Source organism: Lethenteron reissneri, chromosome 12 (genome assembly GCF_015708825.2).
Source record: "Lethenteron reissneri isolate LAM-NWPU_2019-01 chromosome 12, ASM1570882v1, whole genome shotgun sequence".
NCBI lineage: Eukaryota > Metazoa > Chordata > Hyperoartia > Petromyzontiformes > Petromyzontidae > Lethenteron > Lethenteron reissneri.
Genome location: NC_083790.1, coordinates 11663521 through 11677660, shown reverse-complemented (window position 1 = coordinate 11677660; position 14140 = coordinate 11663521). Strand labels below are relative to the sequence as shown.

Sequence of the window (14140 nt, the reverse complement as noted above, 5' to 3'; positions counted from 1 at the left end):
GGGTCGTGGCGGAACATTGCTGAGGTTAGGTGGGGACACGGGACCGCACCCAGGATTAATAAATAAAACAAACGGTGGTAACAGAGCCACAAAGAAGGAGGCAGGAGAGTGGAGAAGACCTCAAGTGAGGATATTTGTCGGTAAGAGGAGGGGCTCCAGGTAAGGTATATAAGAGTAGTTGTGTCACGTGCTCGGGGCTCTGAGAAGGCTCCTGTTGGTGCACGTCTTGGGTTGTGCGTAGTGTGGACATCTGTGAAAAAGAGCTTCATAGCTCATCGGATTTCTCCAGGATAAATGAAGATTTCCGAAAGATATCTTTACGTGGACTCTCTTTCAATTCGATAACCACCCATGATGTGTTTACTAGCACACACAAACCAGTCCCCACATCCCACTCACAACTCAAGGAATAAAAGTTTTTTTTCTATCGGTGCATGATCAGCATAAATATCATCAGACTTTCGACAACAGTTATAGAGTGGATTAGTGAAGTGCATTCTTAATGTACAGCAGTATATAACTGCTGTTTATAACTGCTGTGCTGTACAATATGCACTGTCTAAATTGTATTTTCAAACCAACTCCAATTGTGCCTAAAATGGTATTGCATCACAAAGTCTGTTAACTTTGATATGCATTAAATGCAGATATATTTAAGTTACTGAAAAAATAGTGCACAGATACTGTAAAAAGCACAGCATATACCTAAACGATGTTCTCTGTAATATCGAATTATTGAACCCCAAATTGTTATTTGCAAAGACAAACCTTTTCCAGTGTCGGAGAAAATGCTAAATTTAATGTTACACACAACTTAAACTTTAATACCACAGTGTACTCTACAGTAGTCTCATTTACAGTACTTTACAACAATGATTTCCTCTGGTGTCTTGGAAAATGTAATCAACATTTGTATCTCGACTTGTTTGAGTAGTTTTTAGCCAAAATATATTTTACAATTGTTAACCTCTGATTGGCACTCTGATGGAGTCCCAATGGTTGAAATTTCAATTAACTGTATCTTAATGTGTTTACATGTTTTTACACCATACATGCATTTTGTGCACATGGGACTACATGAAACATGTTTAATGCTTCATCTGCATAAAATCTGAATTCCCAAATGCTATGTTCCAGATACAGAAACATCGTGCAACAGTGATGATCTGTTTTGGCCGATTGTCACATGTTTTGGTAAAATCAACATTCCCATGTGATCACAAATAATCGCTCCTAATTAGCAGCATGCCACATACCTCGTTAGTACCACTGGCTGCTCAACATTTTCCCAATTGTTTGCGGTAACGAATAGATGGCAGGTTCAAAGCACGGGGCACGTGCGTTGTTTCCCCGCAAGACCTAAGCTGAGAAAATGGAGTCTGCAGTGGAAATCACGTAAGTGGCAGAGCAATGCAGCGACTTTTCAGCAGCGTGGAATGTGGCCAGCCCACTCTCGAGGGAGAGAGAGAGACGTAAGCCCTCTCTGCGGGTGTTGGGAGACGGTGGTGACAACGACGCAGCTGTTAAATCTGGACTGGCAACTGGGGAATATGGTGAAAGGTGGCAGGGGTATGAATCCCATTATAAATGTTCCAATTAACACAAAATGAACCACAGCAAAAAAAACATTGGTATGTTGCCTTAATCAGTAATATTTAACCCAATCTCTTAATGGTTTTAACATGAAGCGATTGAGGCTGTAAAGCATATACAGTACTGTATGTGCAAGTTGCTTGTACAAAAATAAAAAGTATAATTTGATCATTTCAAAAGTGTCTACATCCTCAAAAGAGAAATGGGCAGTGCTGATTGCCATTCAGTCCCAATCCCATACGAATGCACTGTAGAAGGTGATCCAGATGTCTGGTGACCCCCAATTAATTTACCCCTTACATATTTTTCCCCCTTTGGTTATTAACTTCTGTTTTCACACCCATTGGTATACAAAACTTACGTTTTAGAGAATTAAATGGGGATCACAAGACATCTGGGACCACCCTCTGCTCTGTAGGAGATTAACTATCCTGGTATGACCGCTGTTGAATATGAAGTGTAAGTTCTAACAGGCCACAAGCTTGCCAATGAGACACAGCAGAACACGTGGTAATTTTCCAAAAAATCTGCATAAAAAAACCTCCCATCAGATAAATTAGAATTAATAATGCTGGATTCAGAAACGAGCAGGATATTAGAGCACACGCTGTTAACGTAAGTTTACAGCATTTACTTAAACAGCCATTTAAACAGCTCATGCCTAAGGCACTGTACAACATATAAACTGTGCACATGTGAGCATGACCCCTTTGCAGGACAGAAGAGAAACGCAGACTTTTGCTGACATTATCATTAAAATCGTACCGTGTGAACTTCAAAGTAATTGTTTGGTACAGTACTAGATTTAAATTGCAGTACTGTATTTAACATAGCTGAACTGGAATGTATAACTTGAGAATGTTAGTCTAGTTCATTGGGATTGGAGTCGACTAAGGGTACAGAACGGCTTCCTACTATCATTCAACAATGATTAATTATTAAAGCTGGTATTTATACCAAGTCGACATTCATCGTTAAATGTCAGTGACATCGCCACGGCACCTGTGCCAGGCCAGGTGCACTTTGAGGCCACGTGAGGTGTTAAAGGCTCGCTGACAGGAGGTCACGGAACAGACTCAGGTGCTATGGGTTGACTGAGATGGGTGGCAAATGCACCAGCTGTGCCCCCTACTGTGCTCCGCTCGTTGTTGTGAGCGTCGCTCCTCTGCCCTACGTTGCTGTTGGAGGGCGACTGCCTCCAAGTGCCCAGTAGCGTCCTTCACGAGCCTCCTCTGTCTTTATATCTTGCACCATGAGGCAGGAACTCTGAATGACATTTGTTTGCAAAAGCAAGTCAACGTTGTTCCCATAAGAAAAAAAATTCAGACGCCACCAGGAATCGAACCGCAACTATGAACTCCACCATATTCATTCAGCCAGACTATTTAGAGACAACTAATTTTTTTTCTAGAGATAAACACCGATTGGGCAGTAAGTGCACATTTTCAATGGGGATATTGTTACACAATAGAAACCTGGTTTACAGTAAAACGCATAGTAGCAAATAAAAAAAAACAATTGTGTGGTAAAGTTCACAATGCCAAGGTCCTACAACAACATGATACAGCAATCAGCATGTAGAAATATAACAAGGCTAATAGGTGAAATTAAAACACTTAAAACTGTTTCTACAGTCACTGTGAGTAGATAAAATCGTGGATTTTTATGTTATACATCAGCTTCCACGTTAATATTTGCCAATGCGAGTGTGTAAGCACGCGTGACATTTGACAGAGGGGTTGACGGGCCACGCAAACGGGCAGAGTAACCCTTCGGGAAGTCCTGCGAATCGAGAACAGTCACCTGCCCATCTATCATGACCTCAATCGCGTCCCTAGTCATCGCTTCAAGTCACGCCAAGCCCTTTTGGACCCGTGCGCTGAAACCTTCAACAATGCCAGTGCAATCCCCGATAAAGAATGGCGAGATGAATGGAGTTCAAAGTAACTCACAAAACACCGCCTTGTTGTGAAAGAGCCAACGCAAGAAGATGCCTGGGGTTTGGTCTTTAAACGAAGCTCATGGTCCACCCTAAAGAGCATCTACTAAACAACCACGGCAGTGGATGCGGATAGCTGATGGTGCACACAAGTGGAAGGTTTTACTGGTAGGAACCCACTGGTTACACCAGCCCACAGGAGATTATTGTGTCCGTCCGTCCGTCGTGCAGGGAGGGGCTGGGTGGGGAGGGAGGGGCTGGGTGGGAAGGGGAGGGTGGGGAGGGGCTGGGTGTGGAGGGGCTGGGTGGGGAGGGGAGGGTGGGGAGGGGCTGGGTGTGGAGGGGCTGGGTGGGGAGGGGAGGGTGGGGAGGGGCTGGGTGTGGAGGGGCTGGGTGGGGAGGGGAGGGTGGGGAGGGGCTGGGTGGGGAGGGGCTGGGTGGGGAGGGTGGGGCTGGGTGGGGGGTGGGAGGGGTGGGGCTGGGTGGGGAGGAGAGGGGCTGGTCACCCCGTGGTGCCCTTATAAAACGCAACTTTTAACCTACTCATGCCGGCTTGGGCCCGCCCTCACAGTCGGGCATATTTGCGGAATACACCACGCCGCCGTTGACCCTGCAGGCCATTGACCGAGCAACCCGACGTTCCAACCAGCTCCCTCCGCAGGAATGTGTTAAACTCCCCCAGTAGTCGCGTGTAACTCTGGTCATCCAGACATATCGTGACACAATTCCCGATCCACAAATACGAAGTCGACATCACAGCCATGATGATCCACTCCGCTGCTACTGACGCGGGTTGTCTGGCTTGACCATCACCTGAATGTGGGATTATCAACTTAAAAGATTAAACATTTATTTTATTATACCAGGTAAGGGGTCAGTTCACTACATAGCTCTTGTGCAGAAGTGAGCTGTCCACAAATGATAGCTCAACAAAGTGGCTTAGGGACCGTCCATAAATGACGTCAAAATCAATTAGGAAATGGTTGGTTGCTTTCGAGGACCGATGCCTGTGGTCAGAACTGCTGAGTCGCTAGTTTAATTACTGCAGCAGCTGGAGGTATATCTTTGCTATTCGGCCTGAATTAAGCCGTATCCAGTTGTGAGGACTTATTTGGCGGATAGGCACTGAGAAGCTGTGAAAATAATGGTTTGGGGCCGTCCATGGTTTGGGGGGTTGAGAAATGTGACGTCACATCAAAATTCGCAACTGTAAATAAATATAGACAACACGTTCCACTTAATTAAAGTCTTTTTATAAATGTGTTTTCCTACATCAGAGTGCAGCGCCACATTAAATACGCACTACAATGACAATGGTTTAAAGCGATTTGAAGCATGTTTTATTTTTTTTGGGGTGGGCAGAGCTTTGTGACGTCATATTTGAGGGGGGGTTTGACTTTTTGTGACGAGGGGTGGGGGTCAAAAAATCGTCCAAAATCGCGTGACGTCATTTATGGACGGCCCCCCTATCGTGTGGAAATTTACAGCAGCCAAATGCTCTAAACGCGTGGTGATGTTGACTCGAAATGTGGAGGGGGAACTCGTGAGGACCCTGAGAAAACTCCACGCGACCACGGGATGAGAGAGAGACACTCAAATTCCAAAAATACAGCAGCAGGCGTCAGGGTCGGGATGGAACCCACGACCTCCTGTGTACACTGTGCGAGGCGGTTCTCATCTCGCCACCGTGACACCCCCAGCTGTTACTGTGCAACCTACAGCAGCCGTGCACAGGATAAAGAATGAATGAATGACGGTGCAGTGGTGGGCAGGGCACCCTCTGTGGGCGAGGGGACGAGGATACGCCGTCCCTTTAGAGCCTAACGGGTTTCCCAAATTCAAATGCAGGGGAATCCACACAAAAAAAATGCTTTTTCAATAGAAAAAAAACTCGACATCCTAATTTTTTGTTCTTTACACGTAAATGCAATTTTAACAAAAATACAGCGTTACCGTACGTTAATTAGTCGTTAAATGTAACGTTCAAGCAAAAAGATGCTGCGAGCAGGTAATTAAGTCGGTGCTGCTGCACTGTAAATGTCCGCGTGAACACGCCGCCCTACTTTTCGTGGCGGAGTGGTATCGTGGAGGCGGGTGGGGGGGGGGGCTGTGACGCGGTCCCAGGGTATAAAGGCGGCGCGGCGCGGACGACTCCCTCCTCCGCCGTCTCCGGGCCCTGCTGCTACTGCCACTGCAACGTTAATTTCCACCCCTTTGCTAAGTTTAAAGTGGGGAAAACAAAGGCAAGGAAGCTCAAATTAGCATTACAATGGCTGTGAAACAGGTGTTCTTTGACCTCACCGCCGACGGCGCTGCCGTGGGTCGCGTCGTGATGGAGGTGAGAGATGATTGTGGTTTTTATTGTTTTTTTTTCTATTCTTTGTGGCGCTCGTGCCGGGAGCTGTTCCCGCCATTGGGATGGGCCATGAGGCCAGTTGAGCTAAAAAATATATAATTTTGTTAATTAATTCACCGTGCTAACTTAACTTTCCTGATTAAGTTATAACTTTAAAAATATAATGCTCTTGATGAATGTAAAGATATTAATTTGTTTTGGCTCTGGTTGAGTTTTTTTGTGTTGCGCATGGCGGGGACGTCCATAACGATCATTGAAATATTGGTTCTTGATTTTTTTAAATAAAATATTTATTGTTGTCTCGTTATAAGACGCCAGGGTAGGCCTGTAAATGGGGCAGGCATTAGTTAAACGTTCTAAAAGGTAGATTTTTTTTAAGGCTGCGTTGAGAAAATAAATGTCTTTCTGCAGAGCGCGGGATTTTGTGGCTTTTGCCGCCCCGCGTGGCCGCGTGTTTGAAGACGCAGCGACCATGCATTGTAATGTTTAATTTAATAAATGTTCAGTAAAATTAGGTTTTAGAATAACCCCACAGTTGACGGTACTTGGAGGAAGAGCACCAGCTACTCGTTAATGATTTTATAAAGATTTGCACGATTTTAAAGTGGGTTGAGTCGCGGTGAAGGATGTGGCTATGGCCTTCGGGGCGTTTCCCCGCCAAACCGAAATGATGTTTTCTAAACTCTTACTCCTAATCGATACTACAAATTGATACGTGGCTGTGTAATCGGAATTCTTAAAATGCAGCCAGACATCTAAAACCTGCACGAAAGTAAATTGCCTACGTTTGACGTTAATTCTGAAACCTCTAAACCTTGGAAGTACAGGGACACATTTACAGTACCTTGTAAAGGCAACGGAGCGCATTGTTAAACATCGTTGTAGAATATAATTTAAAGAGGGACTTTGTGAAATGGGCATGTGACAACATCTCTCTTGCCACAACTCCTACCAATGGCAATCTATAGGACTACGCGTCAAGTATTCGAAGAGGCGTGAATTATTGATCCCGACTTAATATTCTAATTGTTCCGTATAAAAGCCACCGGCCGTGCTGCGCCGAGGGAGGGCTCTGGGATTGCGTTTGTACGGTCGAGAATGACAACACGAGCCCAGGGCGACCCCTGCACTGAGCACACGAATTAAACTACGACATTTACGTGGGATTGCGGCAAAATGGTGCGTGGGGAGGAGAGGCGGGACGACGAATACTGTGCTTACTAACAGCGTCTCGGGTTGCTTTATTAGGTATGTTATCCCACCGCAGGCTACTAATTGCCCATGCTCTCTCGCTGCCTAGAGTCGTGCGGTGGTTTTTTTTTGCGACGTTGATGGCAATGCAAGTTCTCTTTACGCGGTGGGGGGGGGTGGGGCGGGATCGAATAGCGCCGCTCCCTGGCCTTCCCATCCCTGTACGGTGACCGGCACGGTGCAGTTCCCGTGAGCTCCTCTAGGCAGTGAACGTCTTGCTTGGTGCAGTGAGTGGGGTCGTGGCTCCACGTCACTCGCTGTGCACCACCGGGCGCTGTGGTGGTTGGGGTGGTCGCGCCCCGTCCTAGCAGAGGCATTTTTTTTTTTTACAATCGTGACCCCCCCCCCCCCCCCCCCGTTTGCCTTTTCGTGTGGGGTGTGCGTATTGAATTCCAGACGAAATCCATCATTGGCGACAGTTGCAGTCGGGTTGCATATTATTTTACAACGTCGCTTTGCAGTCAATTGCGCACAGCTGCTCAAATATGCAGGTGGGAGTGACATGCGCATGCAAGAGTCGAAAAGGCCTTGGGTATTGGCCCCCATTAATTATTAGCTCGTGTCATACAAAGTTCTGCATTTGATCAAAGCCACTTAGGCGAAGACCCAAGTGAATTGGCAACATCGTGTGTATCGATTGCCAAGTATAATGGGCGGGGGGGGGGCATCAGTACCACATTGCTTGGTGCACTGCGACATTGGCAAAGTCGCAACTAGTGGGTGCCCGTAAACCCTCGGTGACCAGCGCGATGAAGTATTGGTTAAAGCATCCAGTACTTGATTTGACAAAGGGATGTTCAAATTCTTCATGCATTTATCGGCAACCATAATGTCCGGGGGCGTGTTGGCGCTGTCGCTAGCGCGCTGTGGAAGATGGTGAGGTCATATCCTGGTGAGGTAGTCGACGATAAGCCCTCTTGCTCTGGGATTTATCAAAAGTGTTGCCACTAAGAAGTTACGCTGGTGCTCGTTTTTCGTGTCGACACGTCCCCAGCCATGTGACATTTCTACCACTGCCTCAAGGCGGTGTGGCCGCACCCACACTCTGAATGGGGGGGGGGGGGGGGTGAAGTAATTATAGCAAATGTTAACTTTATACATTTAATGGAGGTTTCGTCCATTTTCAGAACAATGCGCACTGGAAAATGTGTTTTTTAAGACTTGCGGGCAGAAACTCGTATTTGGCCTAAGGGGTCGCCCATTATGTGTCGTCTTTGACCGCAGTGAGAATCGACAAATTTTGGTCTTGGCCATCTCTGCATCCCTGTCATCTCTGCAACACTCACCCCACAACTGTGCTATCGCATTAAAGTTCCGGGGCGACAAAACCACCATGTATTTATCAAATGCTAGCAGATTTTTCCTAAAACCATCCTTTATATAACGGCATGTGCACGGGCCCATTACAATGTATTGTAGACTTGTCTCCCATTTTAAAATGCATTATGTGCTGTGTTACGCACTCTGCATTTGTAATGTTGTTTTTAGATATTAAAATCGCTTGATTTTATGCCTTATCCTTTCTGTTAATATAAAAATACAATTGTTTTGACACCACACGTTGCAACGGGCTGTGATTTAGTCGCCGAAATTGAAAGTAAAATTTTAGTAGACTGTCCTTGCCTCCAGTGTTCCCAAAGGAATGCATACACCTACCGCTAGACTATTATTCGTATACATGTCAATATTCACGTTTCCTCTTGGCCTGCCAAGTCTTGAGCTCTGAACACTTGCGTGATTCCAGTAAATAACGTTCCTGTTAGGTGCTCTTATCGAATGTTCAATATCCACGAATGCTTAGAACAATTACAGTACTTCGTAATTACCTCGCGAGATTACTCGGTCTTCATTTTGATTACATTTCATAAGTGTGGATATACTTCTACTTGAGCGTTATTCAGAAACCAATACTTATAATAGTCGCCAAAATTAAATTTAGAAGCCAATTGAGCGGGCAAATAAGTATCCAACTAAGTTTGAAAGCTTTAGCGGGTGAAATAACTAACGTACGTTGATTTATGTTCGAAGTGAGACGTGGCCGTTTCAAATGTAAGCTTCAGGAGCAACGTTGTACACCAGCACTCTGTCATTGGCTGCCTTGTTGATGGTCTTGTGCCTCTTGTGTTTGCCTTTCAGCTGAGGGGTGACGTTGTGCCCAAGACTGCCGGTAAGTTGCCTGTTACAGTACCGTGCTTTTTGTTAATGTGGTAAATTAGACTTTTGAGATTAGATGTATGTAAGATCAGGGAATTTTTCTCCTTAGCTGTTCGAAAATACTTGTGATTTAAAGTAAATCTTGGTGCTCTACAAACTGGGATTTAAATAATTTAATTATTGTAGTTGATGTACATAATTAGAGTGCAAGCTACTTTGCAAAAATAAATGGCCTCTGCATAGAAGCCTTGCAAATTTGTATTGAAGGTTTTCTGCATCTGTTTCCTTAAGCTAGCTACTTTCAATGGTAGGTTCTTTTTCCCAAGTAAACAGTTTAGTTAAACGGAGGCACAAATGAGCAATTGAATAACTTGATCCTTTTAAATGATAAGTGTCGCCAACTATTTAACTTTGAAGCGAGCTTTCCATAGAGCCTTGCAATACAAGAATGACAATTTAATGATCATAGACTTTAAGTACAAATGAGCGTGTGTTATGCAAGCTGATGATTTTAACATGAAAATTAGGGCAAAACGGTTAATTTTATTCGTTAGAAGTGATCGATAATGACCTGGTGGGGTTGCATTACAAAAACGGTTACATAGGTCCAATTTCACTTGTTGGGTTTTGTAATTTTAAAGAACATCAATTATTTGTGTATTTTTATATTTTGAAATGGGCCTAGCTATTTGCTGTTTAAGTGGTGCACATCTAGACGTCTCGTTGCAGTATGCTTTATGGTAGGCCCACTGCCAGTTTTGGCTGTTCTCCAGTACAATAAACACTTGCTTTGCAGAAGGAAATTGCGGAACATTGTGTGGGAACTTTGACTTGGATTATGTGGAGCTCCTATTGGATGTTTTGTTTTGGCTCCGTTTTTAATTCCTCTTTTTATCTTGTCCTTTGCTTTTAGAGAATTTCCGTGCTCTGTGCACTGGAGAAAAGGGCTTTGGCTACAAGGGGTCCACGTTCCACCGTGTCATTCCCGACTTCATGTGCCAGGTAAGAGTTTACACCTACAGCTTTACACAGGTGCCAATGGCAAGTGATTTGAACATGACTGAATTAACAACTTGCTAGGTTGAATGTCAGTATTAGGAATAACTTGGAATTTTATGTTAAGCTTTTTTTTACAGTTTAAATGCAACAGTTGTATCTTAATGGTGTTTTTGGATGATTGGAAATGTGCCGATTGAGTGCTCCATTTTATATCCCTGAAAAGTGCTTTGCACGTATCATTATTGCAGTGGGGGTCGTACGTGGAATTCTTTTGGTTTTTGTGCAACCTTTTAGCCATATGGTGAATTGATTAACCAGGTCAAGCTTTCAATATTCGAGTACATTGCGTTTCCACGTTGACCATATTTTTTATATGGTGCTCCAGGTCAAAGTATCACTTTGTGCATTGACAAACAATTGTTATGGCACTAAAAAACCCTGTAGTGGTTACGCCAACTCGTGGTTACAGCAATTTGCTGCTGAAATATTGCAAGGTCAGTGCTGTACAGCTTTGCAAGTGCAGTCTTGGGAATGGTAGATTAGCTGAAGTGCTGTGATGGAGTGCTCCGGTTTCTCTCCGTCGTAGGGTGGAGACTTCACCAAGGGCAACGGAACTGGGGGCAAGTCCATCTACGGCAACAAGTTTGAGGATGAGAACTTCACGCTGAAGCATGAGGGCCCGGGTAAGAATAAGATTCGCTTGATAAGAGCTTTTGTCTGTGCCTTTGATAGTATTTTTATTTGCCATTTTGATTGCTGTGGGATGCATTTTTCAGCAGTTCGATGTGGCGTGTGGTTTCCTTCATCTTCCTACAGTATGCCTGGTCACATGGAAAGTTGAGCAACATATCCTCATGGCTCTAGACCTCTCTGTAGTGTTGGTCCTCTGCCAGCAGTGGTGTGCTGTACCTTTAACTTAAGATGTGGTTTAGCTATGGCCAAATTGCCTGGAATGTTTCGATCAGATTTTTCAAGTGAAGAATGTTTGATCCTGGAAAGTGCCGGCATCAAGGCTGACAACTAAGCATATCAGTTTGCTATAAGTCTGCTGCAGGATTGCATGTTTGGCAGTAGAAGGCAGTGCAGCAAAATTCATTGTTTTGTACTTTGCCCTGCCCTCAACCAGTGGTGAAGTGTGGGAAGACCCTCCTTTTCCAGTGGCTTGGAATCTATCCTTTATATGTCAATATAATGGCATGGCAATGTGTACAAATTCAAAATCCTTTAAAGCTTTTCACACATTTTAGAAAGACCTACCTGAGTTAATGCACGCTAGAAATTAGGTTTTTAATTGTTTTAAGTTTGGCCACAACATGACTTGGGCTGTGTGGTACCGTTTTCAGTTTCCTCAACACCACGTTGAGTGGCTGAAAATGGTTTAGACGAAAGACATCTTGGATTTTCATAAAATGGCATATGAGAGGTGTTTCAGCTGAAATAGTTTAACGGATATTAGTATAATTTTACATACATGAGAACTTTTAATTGGGTTGCAATTTCAATGACGAGGCCAAAGTTGGCTGCACCCTTCAGTTTAGCCCCTTGATTACCCTGGACCCGATTATTAATACCAGAGTTGGCAGTTTAAGTGGGCTAATTTTACGGGTATGTCCTGCCCTCTGGAGGCAAGATGTTTTACTGGCCACCAGAGCAATACAACATTGGAAAATTACATGTCAGGCTGCAGCTGCTTAAAAATTCTGAACATCTTTAAACTTGTGAAATGATGTCCTCCATATTTTTCTAAAACAATGGTATCTTGTTTGCAAAAAACAAGTGTGCAACACTATTTCCAAGTATGGCTTCTATTTATGTAGTGTGTAATAGTAAGCAGTGGCGGTAAGCGAAGTGGGTCCATAATGTTCTAGTTTGTGTATTGTAATTTGTGGATATTCGCTGTTATAATTGATCATTTATCCATTCTACAGGCATCCTGTCAATGGCTAATGCTGGACCAAACACGAACGGCTCTCAGTTCTTCATCTGCACTGCAAAGACTGCATGGCAAGTAGCTTACATTGTCCATTCTTGGTTACATACAGACTTCAGAGGTCCCTCTTATACAAATCCAAACATGAAGTATATGATAAAACGCCAAACAATCGAGATTTAATAACACTGGTGTCATAAACAGCCGGAAGGTATGACTGCCATACTTTTCATGCATGTCATGTGACACCGCATTGCATGTACGATGATCTCAGGCTTGTCTCAGCCACCAGCTGGAAGCTGAACAATGTGTGACTAGTTGTTTGGACCGCAAACTCTGTTTATTGTAGCCATCCCAACAGACTGCATTTAAACCACCAACAGTAAACTGGCTTTGTGCTCATTAAGACTCCTTGGTTATAGTAAGGTCGTCAACATCCCCTCAAGCTGTTGTAAGCAATGCAGCCACATGTCTTGCTTCTGAGCTCGTGGCTTGGATAATGCAATTTGGTGGTCACATTCCATGCGTGCAAGATGGGAGTTGTGTCTTCCCTCCGCTTGTGAGCACACCTGTTATTGGCTGCCTATCCAGGCAACGTCAACATACAACCCTGCTTGGATTCTGAGATGTATTGAGATTTAGTTTTATGCATACTTTGGATAAATTGGAATAGAATTGTTATAAGCATAATTTAAGAATACATCATTAAATGCCTGGTGCTCTTTGGGTGTTAATGGATTACTCGGCGATTTGACACTGCCAGCCCAAACATGCATGTAAATGCATATAGATTTTACTTTTTGAAATGCATTGTATAATGGGTGTCACTCGTGTCAAGTTAATAATGTAATTTAAACATTGTAAAGGACTTGTTTTTAGGAGTTTATTTAAATCACTGACTTGAATGTTACTGCAAATGCATTCGTTGTACATGCAGTAATGAAAAAGCATCAAATTGAGCATTATGCAATGAGTACATTGCATAAAGTTATCAATGCGATAGCTTAGTTTATGTATATAGTGCTGCATTTTTTGCATGATTTATTTCACCCAGGTCCCCCCTCCCATCGTGACAAGAAACTTGTGTTGTGCTCTCTAGGCTGGACAACAAGCACGTTGTGTTTGGGAAAGTGATAAACGGACTGGACGTCATCAAGAAGGTTGAGAGCTATGGAGCGTCGAGTGGAAAGACGTCCAAGAAGATTGTCGTTGCCGACTGTGGAGAACTCTAAAACAAACCAAAGCTCCCCATTGTCTTGTCAGATTGTGGTGAGATGGCACGAGTTGGCTATTCAAAATCAGAACTTTATCTTTAGTTGAACTCGATGAGTTCAACTAAATCCATTGCGCTTGCCAAAATTGTGTCGTTTGTAATTGGGCCTTAGAAACAACTATTAAATTATCGATTGACTCAATTTTAGTTTTGAACTAATCCCCAACAGGATTTTCTTTGGGAATGTGAACAGGCAATTTGGATGAGGTTGCTTAGTAAATGGTTGTATGCTATTCTGGGACATGTATTTACGCAATCCTTGTGAATTGGTAGCATCATTATGATTTTTTTAAACCTCAAGGAAATGTGATTAACTGTCTTGTGGAATGGTGCAAATAGCAAGAGGTTAGACTTTTCGCTTTGTCCAAACTAGTCGCACTTTGTTGGAGATTTTTTTTTCCCTTTCAAGTATCCCCAACTCGTGCCATTTTTGCCAAATCTGCAGTTTTTTGTCCACAGGTAGCCATGCAGTATAATCGCTTCTACTTTTTTGTTGTAGTCCACTGCAAGAATGTTTATTTGGATTGGTTGTGGTTCTTTTTTAATGATCCCGTAACCCTACTTTTCCCCATTCATAAAAGTTACAGTGAATGTCATTGTGTTTCTGTACTGCTGATTTGAACAGTAAAGATCAAGGCAACCTTA

General features: G+C 43.6%; 1 protein-coding gene across 1 annotated transcript; it reads left to right on the top strand.

Moving 5' to 3' along the window:
• Positions 1-5670: 5670 nt before the first annotated feature.
• LOC133341905 (peptidyl-prolyl cis-trans isomerase-like) lies at positions 5671-14140 on the top strand. Its single transcript, XM_061550725.1, has 6 exons — positions 5671-5870; positions 9276-9306; positions 10207-10295; positions 10879-10975; positions 12221-12296; positions 13322-14140. Exons 1-6 carry the CDS (start codon positions 5802-5804, stop codon positions 13452-13454), a joined length of 495 nt encoding a protein of 164 aa, XP_061406709.1. The 5' UTR covers positions 5671-5801; the 3' UTR covers positions 13455-14140.